This window comes from Lissotriton vulgaris, chromosome 2_1, assembly GCF_964263255.1.
Source record: "Lissotriton vulgaris chromosome 2_1, aLisVul1.2, whole genome shotgun sequence".
Taxonomy (NCBI): Eukaryota; Metazoa; Chordata; class Amphibia; order Caudata; family Salamandridae; genus Lissotriton; species Lissotriton vulgaris.
In genome coordinates this window covers 128,136,728-128,154,099 of record NC_141687.1, presented here as the reverse complement: position 1 = coordinate 128,154,099, position 17,372 = coordinate 128,136,728, and the positions used below count along the sequence as shown (strand labels likewise).

General features: G+C 43.2%; 1 protein-coding gene across 3 annotated transcripts in view; it reads right to left on the bottom strand.

Annotated features, from left to right (window-relative positions):
• LOC147729693 (S-adenosyl-L-methionine-dependent tRNA 4-demethylwyosine synthase TYW1-like) overlaps nt 1–17,372 on the bottom strand; it is a 683,091-nt gene that overhangs the window by 157,232 nt on the left and 508,487 nt on the right. For all 3 annotated transcript variants that reach the window (XR_015308342.1, XM_086954579.1, XM_086954580.1), the window contains one exon: nt 13,331–13,440. Coding sequence is in view for 2 of the 3 variants with exons in the window: in XM_086954579.1 (XP_086810705.1) it covers nt 13,331–13,440 (110 nt within the window). In the remaining variant the exon portion in view is untranslated. The remainder of the gene's footprint in view (nt 1–13,330; nt 13,441–17,372) is intronic.

The window sequence follows — 17,372 nt, the reverse complement described above, 5'->3', positions numbered from 1 at the left end:
GCATACTAGGTGTAATCACTCCGGGCTACATCTGCACACACTCCTAATATCTGGGTGTGCCGCAACCTGCACATTAGCCTCTCCTTCATGTCTGCCAGCTGCACCAACCCCTGGGACTAATGACCTGTTTAGGAAAACACAAACCCTTCGGGCATGTTAAAGAAAGTTCTCAGCCCCTCTCCTCCCCCTCAGCAGAATCCTGCTGCTGACGAGAGGGTTTCGAGGCACTGCCGGCGTTGGGCATGGCTGGGTGTTGGGACGGTGCTGGAGTGTGCAGTAGGCTCATTATGCCCCAGATGCAGGAATGCACGTGAAATTTCGGCCTGTGTACAGTGGTATATGTAGGTCCGATGTGTTTGCGGGGGCCTGCTAGCACGCTGCTCCTTCTCCATATATTTTGTAAAGAAACGTCAACTATAGTGTAAAATATGTGCTCACACCTGATGGCGCCGTGCATTTGTTCATTGTGCGTCTTCTATTTCCTTGTGTATGTGGTTTCACGCTGAGCTTTACCATCAGCCGCGCTACAGAATAATGCAGGATGGTAAACCATTTTATGCACCACGATTATCTCTAAATGTATGCCCAGTAAAAAAAAAGAAAAAAAAAGAAAAATGAGAGGTACATTCTCGGCAATATTTTCCTCCGTTTGAGTTGGATTCTTTGTTGCATGCGGCAAATACAGTAAATCCATAGTTATGTGGTCGCTGTGGCTTTTATTAACTTGTGCACATTCTCTGGACAGCCTGAGAATGGTGTCTCTGTCTTGGTAGTTCAGAAGCTTCGCGAGGATGGGCCTGGGCGTACCTCCAACTGGCGGCTTGGGGCCCAGAGCTGTGTGCTCTTTCCACTGCAAATACCGGCGACAGACTAGGGTCGAATAGCTTGTGCAGCAGATCAGCCACAAAAGTCTCCATCTTTGGCGTAGCTGTAGTCTCTAGAATCCCAAGAAGGCGTAGGTTGTTTCTTCTAGAGCGCGCTTCAAGGTCATCATTCTTTGCCTGTATGACCATGAGGAGTTTGTCCATTTGTAAAAGTTGTTCCTTTGTTTCTTGCCTGAACTCGTGGAATTCGGTCTGTCTGTTTTCCAGGCAGTCCAGTCTGGTGTTGTGTGTCGTGACTTGCGATTTTACCAGATCGAGTTGTGAAGTGGTCTAGTTTTGCGTCTATACTCTTGAGGCTCGATCTCGTTTCCAACATTATTGATTTTAAGTCCCCACCTTGGTCATCCATTGCTTCACCATCTCTAGATGTATCTTGGTTGTGTTCAGGTGGTTTACCGCCCTTTGCGGCTGGAATGGTATTTTGGACTGTCTGGCGTCTGACCTGCCCATTATGCACTCGCAGCTCGTTTATGCAGTTACAGCCTAGCTATTCACAGATTTCCTATAGCCAAATCTTTACATAGGACTCAGTCTCAAATCACTCCCTCTCGCTGTTTCACACGCCTTCAGGCAGTTTCGCCGCTAAGCAGCAGGCAGCAGCAGCCCAGGACTCCGCATTAGAATAAGGCCAGTGGTGGTCGGCAGCCGCTTTTACTCCATGTGCGTTTTCCAAGTAGTGACCTCAGCGCTTTGAAACTCCTCATGACAACGACACCACCACATAACCAATCAATCTCTCCACTTGTAACTACCGGTGCTGTGTGCGTGTGAAACGTTATCCTTGCGACCTCAGGGTCCCAGCTCTCTCAGCCAGAAAGAAGGATAACGTTACGTCCAGTCGCTGCAGGCTGCTTAACAGACAAAATGGCGGCGTTGTATAGTTCGGGCTAGAAAAGGGTGTCACCAGTACTCACAATGGCAGGCAGTATCACGCCTAGCCTGCAGGTTTCGGGTTCGTGGGAGCGCTGAACCTCGAGCCCCAATAGCAATGACATCTGCGTTTTAGTGACCGGTTCAGCAGTGGCTATGTTTTGTTAAATAATCAGGCATATCTCAGCAGCCCAGCTCAACAACCACAACTGCAATCCGAACTAAATCGGGCTCAAAGGCAGTCCGTATCAGAACCCCGATATGTCCGAGATACCCGGTGGGGATATGCTATGCCTCATATATATCAAATCTCGCTCTCGGTTTTATGGAAACCGGACTAGCGCCATGTTTGAGCCTCAGGGGAAACCGCTGCCACACTTATCTCAATCATCTGTCTCCTTGAGTTGGATTCCAGGCCGCACCTGCAGCACAATCCTCGGATAATCGGCATCAACCTCACGGGCGGGGAACCTCAGCTCATATCACGCAGGGTGCGCGCCTCGCACGCCAGGTCACTAGTGATGTCTCCCAGCCCGGCCTGCACAGCCTCCGTCTCGATTTAAACTCGGGGCCCGAGTTCCGGTTTCCGCCTCCGGCACTCCGTCGTAGCTCTGACCCGCTCGATCAGACTTGGTTATATTTCGCTCTCCACTGTAGCATAATATTGAAATTTAGCACGTCCGGTTCGCTTCTGTCTCCGGTTTCATATTTCGGTATTTACGCCGCATAGATGGAAGGTTAGAGCAGGATTTTGGCAGGATAATGAGCTTGGCCGGCAGAGCTCGCCTACTGAGTGCAATTTCGCAGCCTTGCAAGCCACGTCCCCAAGTTTTTAAAATCTTAATTGCAACCACGGTCACGGTATAGAACTCTCAGTGTTACAACTCATCAATAGAAGTCATTGCTATCCACGACGAGGGATAAGGTGTGGGTAGAGACCAGGAGCAAACATTTATTTTGAATTAAGATGTTCAGACAGTGCTACGGTTCGAGCGCCGATTTCCGAGGCAATAAACAATTTACATGATTTTAATCCAGCATTGCACTCAGCCTTTCGTCTTTCAAACATTGTTAAAATGCGTTCCTCTGACTTTTGGGAATTCAAACATTGAATGGAAGTATTAGAACAGCAAGCCGATGTCAATGGTGTAAATGCATCTTGATCAACAAGGCTTCCAGAACTGCTCACTTTTTACATAATCAAAATAATTCTTTGACACAAGAAACATTTAAACTCAGATGGCCATGAGCAGGCAGTGGCAAAATGGTCAGATGCAATAAACCTCCAAAATCTGAAGAGAATTGCCGAGCTATCAATGCTCTACACATTCTAATACCTTCCAATAAAAGCCTTGCTGTACTAATTGTAAATGTAGGTGTACAATAGGTGAGATGATGAAATGTTACAAAACTGTTTGCATATTTTACTATCCAATAGACATTCATGCAATGTTTTGTTGAAATTGTGTTGAGCCTACATTCTATCACTTTTTTGATTACCTTAATTTCTGACCTGTGACCTTTTAATACATCTTTCTAGTTCACTAAACCCACCAAATGACAGTGACATGGTACATGTAACTGGCCGTCTACCCGAGACACGCATGTCAAACCACCTCTACGGCTCGACAGAAAGACTCCTCCAGAAAGATGGCCCTCAAAATCTGGCCGCAATTGCTTCAAAATAAATAACCTTCCTAACCTCAATATCCTAACCTCTAACCACAAATTACAGAGAAAGGTTACAAGTCACTATAGGCAACAATCATCTTTCCAAGGTGAATCACCATCCCCAGAGGAGGATCAAACTACAAACCATCCGCAAAAGACTAAAAAACAAGTACCCCAGATAGAGCTCAAAACACTAAATGAAGATGAGAACGTATCCATGAAAAATACTACACATTTAAACAACCTAATCTCCTTCACAATACTAAAGGAACCCAACCATCTTTTCTCCCCCCACACATTTAATAAAGAACATAATTCACAGCTTAAGCAAGTACAGTCCCGGACTTCCTGTAGATCGGGCAAGTGATACACCCGCCCCTCTCCCCCCCCCTCAAATGCAAACCTGCCATTATCGAAACAACTAAATCCCTTAGAATAAAACTAGATAAAAATCATGCAAACACGTCAGTTCAACAAGGTGCAGAGCATCATTCCAACTCTATCTCCTGAAGAAACCAAAACCGCTCCCATTACCACCAGACTTCAAGCTAGCAAAACATTCGCTAGTGGTCTCCAGACTGGAATGTGGCTATGCAACCCTTACAGGTCTTCCCAAGTTGAGAATGGCTCCACTCTAGGTGACCCTCAACTCGGAAGCAAGACTGATAACAGGCATGAGATGTTGATGTTGATGTTGGGGGTTTTTATATAGCGCATTTTCACTCCAAGGAGCATCCTGGCGCTGCGACTTCATTGCTAGTGGATTGGATTTTAGACTAGATTTTTTTTTTTTTAGCTGGATTGAGGATGTTATAAGTGATTTAAACCAGAGATTTGCAAGTTGATTCGGCTAGTCTGTAAATCCATGTTTTTAGGAATTTTTTGAAGATCTGTTCTGATGTGATTGAGCGTAGGTGAGCAGGGAGTGTGTTCCAGGCTTTGGCTCCTAGAACTGCCAGTGATTTTCCACCCTTGGTGGCAAGTCTGAACTTGGGGACAGTCATCAAGTTAGCCGTGGCTGACCTGAGTTCTCTGGTGGGGTGGTATCTGTGAAATTTGTTGGACAGATATTTTGGACCGCGTTTGTGGAAAGATCTGAATGTAATCACGAGAATTTTGAATAGTATGCGTTTCTGAATGGGAAGCCAGTGCAACATGTCTAGGGCGGCTGATGCTGATGATTTTCTGGGCCACCTCAGGACCAGCCGTGCCGCCGAGTTCTGAACCATCTGTAATTTATGCAGGGTAGATTTTGCCACCCCTGCATACAGACTATTACAGTAATCAATTCTTGATGTTAATAGAGCAATTGCCACTGTACTGCGGGCAGACAAAGGCAGGTAGTCAAAAAATGTACGTAAGCCTTTTATGATATTGAAACAGACGGCAGCTACTTCTTTAGATTGTTGCTTAAAAGAAAGCATGTCATCGAATTTTATGCCCAAGTTCCGAGTTGCACTGATGGTGTTTGGGGGGGCTTCCGCATCAGATGGCCAACAAGTGTGTGGAGAAAAGAGATTATTTTTCCCAAATGGTAGAATCTCTGTTTTAGCAGAATTGCATTTGAGGTGGTTGTCATGCATCCAATTGAAAGTCGCAGTCAGACACTCTTTCAGAACCTGTTCGGCTTTATTTGTATCATCATCCAGAACCAGGACCAGTTGAGTGTCGTCTGCGTATGCAACTGTGCTCACATCATAGGAAGCAATGTGATTGATCAGGGGCGCCATGTAAAGATTGAAAAGGGTAGGGCTCAAACTTGAGCCCTGCGGCACCCCTGAGCCAATCTCCTTCTCCTCAGAGTGGAACTGTCCTAACATAGTTATCTGCTTTCTGTGCAGCAGAAAGTTTTTGAACCATTTCAACACGGTGCCCCCTATGCCAGCCTCAGCCAGGCGATGTAATAGTATGGCATGGGACACCGTGTCGAATGCTGCAGATAGGTCGAGGAGGATTAAAACTGCCTTCCTCCCTTGATCCAATGCAGCTCTTATGGTTTCTGTTGTTGATAATAGTGCCGATTCTGTAGAGTGGTTTGCTCTGAAACCTGCCTGATTTGGATGTAGGATATTATTTGCCTCCAAGAATGTTGAGAGCTGTTTATTGACCAGGGATTCAGCACATTTACATAGAGCGGGGAGTTGAGAGATGGGTCGCAGATTAGTTAGAACAGAGGGATAATATAAAGTCTTTTTTTGCAATGGTTTTACTATCGCAGTCTTCCAAGTGATGGGAACTTCTCCAGATTGGAGTGATGCATTGACAATGGTATTAATCATGGGGTTCACCTCATCTTTAATTGCATGGATCAGTGAGGGGGGACAAGGGTCAAGTGGCAAACCAGATTTAATTTTTGACATGGTTTGTGAGGAGTCTGCCAGATCAATTATAGCGAAGGTGTTCCATCTGGTTATCCCAGGGTTTTTACCTTGTGCGGTGTTTTCATCGTTTAAAGGGATAGGTGGAAATTTTTTGGTAAGACTAACAATTTTTTGTTCAAAGTAATTTGCAATCTCATTGCAAAAAATCTGTGTAGGTGGTATTTCCTGTGATAGGAATTTAGGATTTCGAAAGCTTTTAACAATACGGAAAATTTCCTTTTGGTTGTTGTGTGAGGCTTCTATCCTGTTTGTAAAGTAATTTATTTTGGTACGTTTAATTGATGCATGGTAGTTCCGTCTTGCTGCTTTAAAATTATCCTGGTTGTCACTGTCATAGTGCTTACGCCATTTTCGTTCTAGTCTACGAACTGTTCGTAATGTATCTTTTAATTCATTAGTGAACCAAGGAGCTGAAACTTTCCCTTGTTTGAATTTAGATTTTCTGGCTCCTCCAGAAGTCAATTTCTCCCCTATAGATCTCATCCATCTCTCATAGCTAAGGTTGTCCGTGGCAGCATCTCCAGTTATCAATGGTTTATTCTCTTTCACCCAATTAGGAAGGTCTGGGTGCTCAATGATTTTCGTCCAGCATGGAATTGGCTTCCCATTTCTTATTATGTCTGATTTAACAGCCTTGGTTTCTTCGGTTTTGAGGTTAAATGCGATAAATTTGTGGTCGGTCCAAGTTAGGGGCAGGGGAGTGGAGACTTTAATAGTGTTGAGATTGGAGCAAACACAGTCTAGTACGTGGCCCGCTGTGTGTAGGGTCAGTCGTAAGAATTGTCAGTCCCAACACATGTATAATGTCTTTAAAACATAGTACATTTGGATCACTAGTGCTGTCTAGATGTAGATTTAAATCTCCCAATAAAGTGAAGTTAGCGGCCTTAAGCGTCAGACTAGTGAGCACTTCACCCATACTTTCCAGGAAATGGCTCGCTTGTCCTGGTGGGAGATATATTAATGCACCGGAGAAAGCAAAGGAGTCATGGGCCTGTAGGTTAAAGGCTAAACATTCGGCTCCTTTGATGTCAAATAGTTCCGAGATGTTGCATTTAAGAGTCTCTCTGTGTATAATGGCGATCCCCCCTCCTCTTTGTATAGGTCTATCAAGTCTTTGTATCGTGTAACCGGGTGGCAGTGCGCATCCAATGTCTGGGCTGGCCCAGTCTTTAAGCCATGTTTCCGTGACCACAAGACAGTCCAGATTGCTTTCTGAGATTAAATCGTGTATGTGTAGTGCATTCTTACACATAGAGCGTGCATTAATTAGTCCTCCATTGATGACCTTGTGTATAGTTTTCGAAGTCTGCTTTGAATAGGGTTTTAAAATTTGTTTACATACAATACAACTAGTAGGTCCTAGTCTACTTCTAAGGCATGGTGAGATTGCAGGCAACTATGGTTAAGTGACAGTAGGTTTTCTCTGGAAATCTGACCTGGATACATTTTTGATCAGAAGGAGCTTCCCCCAGCCCGTCCTTAGCGTGGACGGGCGCAGACGGGCTGGACTTCGGCGCGCTTCCGGCACGCCCGCTGACCGCGTCCGCTGCGCGGAGGCGTCACCGTATGCTTTTATAGAGGAGCCTCGAGTGCTAGAGCGCTGGGGCTGTGTGTACGCCCAATATGGCCGCTGAAATGCCGCCTCCCACTCAGCACCTCAATCGGCTGAATATGGGGCGATTCTGGCTATTTTGGCAGTGAAGTTGATGCGATTATCAATGTGCAGTGATTTTGTTAAAATTCAAAAGCTTGGCGGCACAAAGTAATTTTAAAAACACAACTATTAAATTTTCGGGCAAAGCGCTAGTAATGCTCTAATCTATCTCCCGGCTTCCGCCTCAGGAGAGCAATGAAATCTCGCGAGCAGATGTATTCTCTGCTTTTATAGAGGAGCCTCGAGTGCTAGAGCGCTGGGGCTGTGTGTACGCCCAATATGGCCGCTGAAATGCAGCCTCCCACTCAGCACCTCAATCGGCTGAATATGGGGCGATTCTGGCAGTGAAGTTGATGCGATTATCAATGTGCAGTGATTTTGTTAAAATTCAAAAGCTTGGCGGCGCAAAGTAATTTTAAAAACACAACTATTAAATTTTGGGGCAAAGCGCTAGTAATGCTCTAATCTATCTCCCGGCTTCCACCTCAGGAGAGCAATGAATGCTTTGACCACATTCTCCCCTCACTTATGTCTCCTAACTAGCTCCCTTTCTAAGCTAGAGCTCAGCTGAAAATTGCTTTCCCTGCACTATGATAAACTCAAGTACCTGGTAGAAAAGATTTGAATATCAGAGGGCAGCCACTCAATCAGAACTGAGAACTACGAGGCTGTGAAATCTCGCCCAGATTCAGCATACAAACCTACATGCTCCTTTTCAGGATCTGCCCCGAGGATATTGAACTCTCTCCCATCTAATTATCGGTCAAACCCATTGACCGCGATTTTCAAAGCAAGTGGTGAAAAGCATTCTAATGAATGGATAGGTGCCTTACATTATGTCTTGTTTAGCCCGACTCCAGGGACAACTACTAATAGGGCATGAGCATTTCCATCCTAGCAGAACACCCCGAAGCAATGTTCACTAGGTAGCCTTTAACCAGATCATCTCAGACGGCCCACAGAAGGCGTTCTTGTGAGGAACAGCTTTTTGCTTTGTAACTGAGTTACAGTTGCTTGGTAATATCTGTGATGCATCATATCATATTTGTTCATTTATTATGTTCATGTTTTACTTCTGTTCCGACTTGTGTACAGCCCTATGATACTCTTGGTAATTATCGTGCTCTATAAAACTCTTTATAAATAAAAATAAATACAATAGAAATCTATTGGTACCGGATCCCATTCAATAACTTTGCTGCCTCAATATAACTCAAATTCTAAAAAGAAATCTCTTCCCAAAAATATTCCCATTGTTGTGGAATTTAATAAAATATCTACATGTCCATGGTACAGGTTGCTTCATAAACCTACTTTCTTCAGATTTCATAATGAAGCTGGCGGTAGCTTTAAGCAACAGTTCCAGGGTTGGAATGCCCTTTTGAGTCGGTGCAAACATACCAAATTGCATATTTTAGGGGTTTTCGCCAGCTCTTCTTCAATCTTTTGCCATACTCAGGAAGGATGGAAATTTAGTCCCAACAATGGCAGAAGTAAAGTTATTCCAGGGTTGGGAAAAAAGTGGTTGGCAGGAAAGTGAACTTGTAAACGGTCAACAGATTTTGGCATGAGCAAATCTACAACTACATATTTGCTCGTGCTAAAATGCAGTTGACACATTTTTTCTAGGAGTACGATTTCCTTGGCTACTTCCTAAAATTCTTGTGAATTTATGAAAGCTGAAAAATGTAAGGACATATACCATTGGTGCAATTTTGTGACTTTTTTCAAGAATAGGGCCCTAAATTAGGCCCAGAGTTAACTAAGACCTTTAGTTTTTTTCTAAAATTCCATCTCTCTCTGTCTATCCATTGACTGGCTTATGCTCTTTCACAAGGAGCATATCAGAACACAAAGTTTTGTACAGTCCCTTGGGCATCTGAGGCAAAGTATGCTTTTTGAGATCCAAAGATATTCTTGCTTTTTGCCAATGTTTGTTGCAATTGTGAGTGTCTGCCAGCTCCCGCAAAGTTTTAGAAAAACCATATCAAAACAAGACAGGCATTGACAAAACCAAATGGTGGACTACTAATTTCAGACTTATTGGCTTTGCCAATGCAGGTTTATTTTTGTGTTTCCCATTATCTTGTTGGAAATGGCTGCACAGATTTTCCATTATGATTGTTTTTGGAAATACTAGCATGTATCAACACAATTCACTAAATGATGTTTAAAAAAAGGTTACCCACATTTTCACAGTAGCTTAGCAAAAAGTTTTTTTTCCTAGTTGCATTTTTTGTGAACGTTTTATTGTGAAAGCAAAGGATCATCAATCTTGCTTTCAAGCTTTTGCAGATCTTTGCATCTAATTGGAGGGCATTCTGGAAGCATTGTATGTAGCCTCATATTGTTAAACTCTGCAAATACATGAGCACATATTTACACTGGAACCACTGTCAGTAGTGCACTCCGTGTTTACAGCATTCCCTTTGCGTGCTCACCCAAATAAGAAAGGCTATGCATTAATGAACCATAAATACAGGTTCGAACAGAACATTAGGACATAAATATTACCTAAAATGCAGACAGTGCCCTTCCCTGAATCATAATGTGGTACTCTAAACTGGCAGCCAAAGGGTTTGTGCTGCAGGGAGTTGAGCCTACTTGTCCCAAGGATAAAATACACATGAAAAATTGTTGTCCTTGATCACAAACAATATGTCTTTGGAGTCGAGCCAGGGCCGGACTAGGAACCACAACCGGCCCTGGCAAAGTGCTCGGCCGCCCACCCCACTAGGAGGAGGTGGGGGTGGGGGGGGGGGAGGGGGGCCGAGCACTTAGTCGGGCCGGTTTTTGGCCGATTTTGTTACTGGGCCGTTTTTGCAGCTATGCTGCAAAAACGGCTCTGTAACAAAAACGGCCCCCAGGGGCCCAAAACCGGCCCCCACCTGTGCTGCGCACCGGGGGATTGCCCGGTGCCCGTTATGGCCAGTCCGGGCCGGAGTCGAGCTATAGGATTGCCACACCACTTCTAGTGATGAATTCAATTAATTTTTTGATTGTGTGTTTTTTTAATTTACTCTTAGTGGCCATTTTTTTTTTAGCTCCGTTCACATGCATTCATTTAATATTTTAGTAAATTGCAATGAATCTATACATTTTAAGGTCTTGACCTTTTTTTGGGAGGGAGGAATATATACATATACATCGTTTTAATAAAGAATCTTATATTCATCAACGAAATCATGAATTGTACACTTTCACCTTCTAATGAAACCTTGATTTATCACGCATCTTTCAATGATCTCAAAGAAAGTCTTTTTATCCAAATGTTACATTGATCGAGGTGGGCGCCCACTCTTAAGGCAGCAGCAATTTATTGTCCAGAATATGCACTTCTACAACCTCAATAGTAAGTCTTTTTTCTCAAGTCCAGTTTGAGTCTTCTTTACATCATTTTTCAACAACGTTATTATTTACATCAGTACATTTTACCAATGTTCTGTTACTCCAATGTATAATATGCCTCAAGGGCATTTTTTCTCATTTTAACATGATGGCATCATATGTTGCATATCCTTTCAATATTTTCCTTCTTCTCTTCATGTAAGGCTAATACATGATCGCTTCTTATCGCCCATATGCAACGTTTGATGCGTTCAGATGTAAATAGATGTTTTTTTATTTATTTTAGCTAATAAAAGGCATTAGTTGTTCCACTTCAGTTTCACACCTTTTATCAATCCCAGTTTCTTCCAGTTCCACATGCAAATTATGGAGTTTAAGAAAAAAGAAATTGTTCATCATTTTCAATTATAGAGCAATCTTTGATTAACTTTCATAATTTGGATGTTTGTTGAGTGTATTTCAAAACACCATTTTCTAAGTAACCTTGTCTTAATTTTTAATAAATAATCTCAACGTAAGGGATTCATTTTTTTTCAAAATTTGCTCAGAAAATCTGTATTCTTCAGTTTTCTTTCAAATGTCCTTTCTGACTCACATTCTTGTTATTCTGATATTATCTTTTTTTTATTAAATTTTTTGACTAAGTGGCCAGGTTTGTGAGTTGTAGAATCCATTTTTGTTCATTTCTGTATCTATATGGGGGGCGTGGCTTGTGTGCCAAAACGAGATAGGGGCGGTCAGCTAAGCTCCAGGATGAACACTGAGCTTTTCCATTTTTTCAACCCTTGTTTACCATGCCTTCTTTCTGACATGGTCCACGGCTCCTGATTTATTGCTGCAACTCCTCATATTGAAGAGTCCTTTGGAGATACATTCCTTGGCTCTCCGTGCTGCGGCTGTGTTTTTCCTCACACAAGCGCCCTCCATTTCATGACGCGTCGCTCGCTTTCAAGATTTAGCCTCATAACTGCTATGGAACGTCCAGCTCCAGTGCTGGACGTTCCATTGCAGCTATGAGGTTTGAACGTTCAATGGCCGACGGCAGCACTCCTGAGGTAGTGGTGCCGTCGGCCGCTGAACGTTCGAAGCACTTAAGAGGTTAAGAGTTTCCTCCCGTGGCTTATCGGATAATCACAGAACACCTAAACAAACATCAAGAGGTACGCTGTTAAGCTCCTGGTGATGCAGCTGTGATGAGAGGAGTTGGCCTAACGGCTAGGCGCTCGACATTGGACCTGAGGAACTGGGTTCGAGTCTCGGTAATGACGCTGAACATCCTGTGATTCTGGGCAAATCACTTAATCTCCCCGTGCCTAACAAAAATGAATGTGTCCTCATGTAACATAACTGGTGCTATGTAAAGCGCTCTGATACCCGAATCGGGTCTAGTTTGCGCTTCATAAAACTCTGCAAAACAAAAAAAAACATTTTTCTTTTATTGTGTCTCTTCTTACTTGATTGTATTCCTATCTGGCATGACTTACAGTATTACTTCAAGTATTGCTACATGGAAACTGTAGTTTTAATCCAAAATGCCCAGCAGTTCTTATTAAATATGGCAAAGATAACGAAAATATGATGTAAGGATACCATAGGTATTCCTATATCTTTTTACACTGGCTATCTGCGCTACTATACGTGCTGAACTCTTATTCCTCTTTGGCACATAGGCAGGATTCGCCCTCTTCAAAAACTCGCACGACATTCAATTCATTACACTAAAATAGCTAACGTTTTACAGTCTCCCTCCAAACCGTCTTCTTCAGGTACAAAACCAAAGAGAGCCAAAAATGATCCTCCTTCCCAAATTTTTGTCATCTCAGAATCCTATCTTAGACTATTTTGGATGAGGTGCATGGTCTTCAACCATTTATGTGCGCTACTAACGAAAAATTGCAACAAATTTAAGATTGGTGGATCATTATGGAGGATAAGGTGTCGGAGTTGGAACGGCATGTTGGGGATCTTCAGGACATTGCTACTAAAATACCTAGGTTGGAGCAAAAAAAGTAAAGTCTCGGACTAACAGTATGAACACTTTAAAATATTTAAATAAACAACATTCCACCCTGGGCTTTTCGCGGACAGGTGTAAAACACATGTTCATCCATAAAAATCAGCAGCACGAACAAGCACATATTAGTATTAAGCTATCAAATGAAAACAACATATTGTTTAATGGTCAGTCACTCTTGAAGAGGGGGATTTATTAAAGTCTTTGACATGATCATTATCCTTGGAGATACTTTTACCAATGCAAGGGTTACATTTTACAAGGGCTCACTCTGAGGCACCATATTCGTTCCAAATTAAACTTTTCGGTGTTCCTGGCAACTTGACTTTCTCAGTTTGTGGAACAGGGAGAGGTCACAATTTTATTTTCACTGCATTTTTTAATAACAAAACACCAACATAAAAGATCAAAGCATTAGCCCCAACAGTGACATTATGTTAAAAAATATTAATCTGTGCTATCATTTTACTACCAACAATATCATATTAATAGTATACTAAAATACCTTTAAACTGCTTTATCAGGTTCTGGTGATTTTCAATAGCTTCCTGTAAAATCTTTTCGGGCTGGTCCATCTGCCACCGCCATTCTGTGCCAACTGGGTTTGTGTGATGTCTAGAAAGCACAAGTAGTGTTAGATGATAAAATATAAAGTTCTCGGCATCCCAAAATGAGGAGCTGGGAAGTGCATAATCATTTTTAAAAGTACTTTTGATAAAATAACACTATTCCCATTTGTCAACAGCATACTATGCCACATTCTTAAACTAGGATTCGGTAATGTTGAAATCATAAAAATGCAGTCACTAACAGAAAGCACAGATATGGTATATATATATATATATATATATATATATATATATATATATATATATATATATATATATATAGACCATATAGTTCTTGTATACTGAAATGAGCTACAGGTATTGCAATGTGGTACAGTCAGATTAAAATAGTGATCAGAATATTTCTTTCCAGATACAAACTGGCGATATTTCAAAGGACGCTGAACCAAACGCTCTGAGTGAAAGGCAAGTTCATTCAGCTATTCATGGTATGCAGTCCAATTGAAGACAAATACTAATAGTACTCAGCAAGTAGTTGTCCCCTAGAGAGCAACAAATACGAAGAAATGGTAAATAAATTGAGTAGCACTTTTAGATTATTAGCACAGAAGGCAAGGAATAATTTACTACTAAGGAAATTTAAAATAGTGTCCAAAGCGATCTCGTTTCCTTGTGCTTAGCGCTTCTTCCGTGAGTTTGCCTGCCTTTACTGTCACAGTTGCTGTGCATGAAGCCTTTTCTCTCGCAGCCAGTTATTTCAGCTGTGCCTGTCATTGGCCCGCTACATTGTATCCCATCTTGGTCTGTACACTTTTCCAGCTTGTCAACGCTTTTCTGTACATTGTGTTCAGTTTTCTGTCTAAGCCTCGTCATTTTGTGTTTGTGCTATTTTGCCATTTGTGAAACGGTTACATTTAGCCTGCCATACTTGTATCCCATTTTGTCTGTGCCCCTACGCCGCTCGCTCATCCCTCCGTTCACCACTTCCCGCTGCCTGTCACTTTCTGCCTCCCAGCACCCCTCCCCCATTCCTGGACCTACTTAAATGTGTCCACAGTGCAGCCACCAGAGCATCAAAGGAAAGCCCATCTGCACCCAGCGACAGGAACCCTGGAACTCCTGCTACCAGCAACTAAACCACTGCAGACCTCTGAGCCCTGGATCCCAGGCCAATCAACAACTGCTGCCGCACATCTCCACGCCCCGCTAGAGGACTGTTCTCCTGCCAGCACTGCCACTTCACCTGCAGCACCAGAGCAACCAAGAACACCGGAGACGCTGCAAACAAGACTGCGTTCACCATGCCGACAGAGACCCCGCCCACGGCACAACTCCAGTGTATTCTTCTCAAGGCACGATCGCTCAGCAAACACGTCATGGAGATTGGGAACATGATCTCATCCCTCACTCTGGACGTCACCTTCCTCACAGATACATGTCTAAACCCCGCCTATGCGCCGAACATCACCATTGACACCCATGAAGGCTACAAGATAACACACTGGGACCGGACCAACATAAACAGAGGTGGAATTGCCATCATCTACAAGGACACCATCTGCTGCACGACCTCCTCAGACAACTGGACCACAGTAATGGAGTATCTCAACTTCCAACTTCACACCATCAAAGGCACCCTTGCCTACAGACCACCAGGACCACGCCCAGGTTCTGCAACGTCATCCCGGACATCATTGATTCCAAGCACTACATCTTCCTGGGAGATCTTAACTTCCACTTAGAGGACTCCAGCAACACCTGCACAACGTGCCTCCTAGAAAAGCATGAGCAACATGGGGCTCAAGCAACTTGCCACTGAACCCACCCACCCACATCCCAGGACACACGCTCTACCCCATTTTCACATCCAGCAACATAGTCAAGTACAACCACATCATACAGCTCACCTGGACCTGCCACCACCTGTATCTCTACCCTAACCGCAATTCCAACTGCCACTTAATTTGTAACCTCCTGGCATTTTTCTTCTTCTTTTGTAGTTCTTCCTTGCTTTCTGTTTCGTTATAATTGTAATTATAATTGCCATTATTATTGTTATTATCATTTATAACGTTCTTTTCCTTGAAAACCCAATGAAAATAATCTGGAAAAAAAGATAACATTTATTTGCAATCATATTTACAGCATTACATACATGGCAGGGACACCATGGTTTGGAACCTTTCCTCTGTTCCTTCTTTCTTCCCGTTTTTGCCTTTCTCTTTTATCTTATCCTTTTCTATCAAATTTGAATTGGAAACATTTATCTTATTGCTACCTATACACAAGTAGACTTCAAATTCTGTGTTCAGAAGCCATCTATGAATGTATGCCTTTCCAGGTACTGATCAATTGATAATGTGTGCATAGATCAGACATGGTGTCCATGCGATGTATGTAATACTGTACATATGATTGTAAATAAGTACTATATGTTTGTACATAATTGTTGGGTGGGCTGTCTCGAGATCTGATTGTCTGTAATTTTACAAAGGGTGTATGTGCGTCATCTCTTAGTGGATTTGTTTTATTCTGTAGGTACCTTCGAGTATTACATGTAAATATGTAAAACTTGGGTATTAGTGTCTTGTCCTGTTTGTTTGTTGTGTGAATTCTTATACTGTGTCTTATGTCATTGTTTTAGCCCTGATGAAGTTCCTTTTGTCAAAGGAACGAAACACGTTGGCTGATGGCCACTTTTAGTTTTTCACCAATAAAACTAGCTGAATGGACTTAAGTATGACAAACTTCATTTCTGGTGCACCTTCCTTTTCTATAAAGACTTTGTTCTCTCTGGATCTCAGTGGCACTCAATGGCGGCAAGCGCCAGAAGTGGATGCACAGAACTCAACATTTTTACCAACAGGGACTGATGTGCTGAACCTTAGGTCAGCCGTTGTAAGACGTTTTGCATTAGTTTGTGAATGTATGCTTCGTTGTGCAGGGCTTTATATGCGTGGGTCGGTATCTTGTACTGGCACCTCTTCCGGATTGGGAGACAGTGTAGTTGCTTGAGTTGCAATGTGTTGTGGGTCTGTCAGGGGAGGTCTAAGATGAGTCTTGCTGCTAAGTTTTATATTGTCTGTAGTCTCTTCAGGAGGCATGTGATGATTCCTACATAGTGTGTTTTCATAGTTCAGCCTGTCTTTCTGGTGTTGACTGGGAGCCACCTGAAGATCTTGCAGAGCATGCGTAAGGTGTGGAAGCAGGAGGATGAGACGGTTTACCCGTTTCTTCATTTATGGCTCGCTGTCTACATTTTTTTCTGAGGTTGTGGTTGTAGGCTGTCGGGCGGGGGGAGGGGCAGGGGGGTGGGCTACCATGCGGTGTTCCATGGCGAGGTGTTGTTCCCAACGATGAGGACTTCCGTCTTGCCTGTGTTGAACTCGAGACAGTGGTCTTTCATCTAGACGGCGACGTTCATCATACATCTGTGGAAGTTGGCTTTGCTGGTGGAAGGGCCTTCTGACAGAGAGGGTGACCTGGGCTTCTTTGATGTAGGTGATGAGTCCGTGCAATCTGATGGTGTTGGCCATGTAGGTCATGTACATCTAGAAGAGGGGGGGCCTGAGGGACAATCCTTGGGAGATGCCATAGATGATCTTCTTGGGTTCCGAGGTGAATGATAGGAGACTGATTCTTTGGCTTCTGCTGGTGGGGTAAGAGGTGATCCATTTGAGGGTGTCTCCGTAGATTACCGATGTGGTTGAGTCTGTTGATCAAGATGTAATGTGATACGTGTCAAAGATGGCAGATAGGTCTAGAAGGATAAAGGCTGCTATTTCCCCACGATCCAGGAGGGACTTGATGTCATCAGTGGCTGTGATCAGGGCTGTTTCTGTACAGTGGTTGGCTTGGAATCCAGATTGAGAGGGGTCGAGGAGGTTGTAGTGTTGCAGGTGTTCGGTGAGTTGCTAGTTGATTGCCTTCAAGAATCTTCGCTGGAAAGGGCAGCAGGCAGAAGGGCTGGTAGTTCTT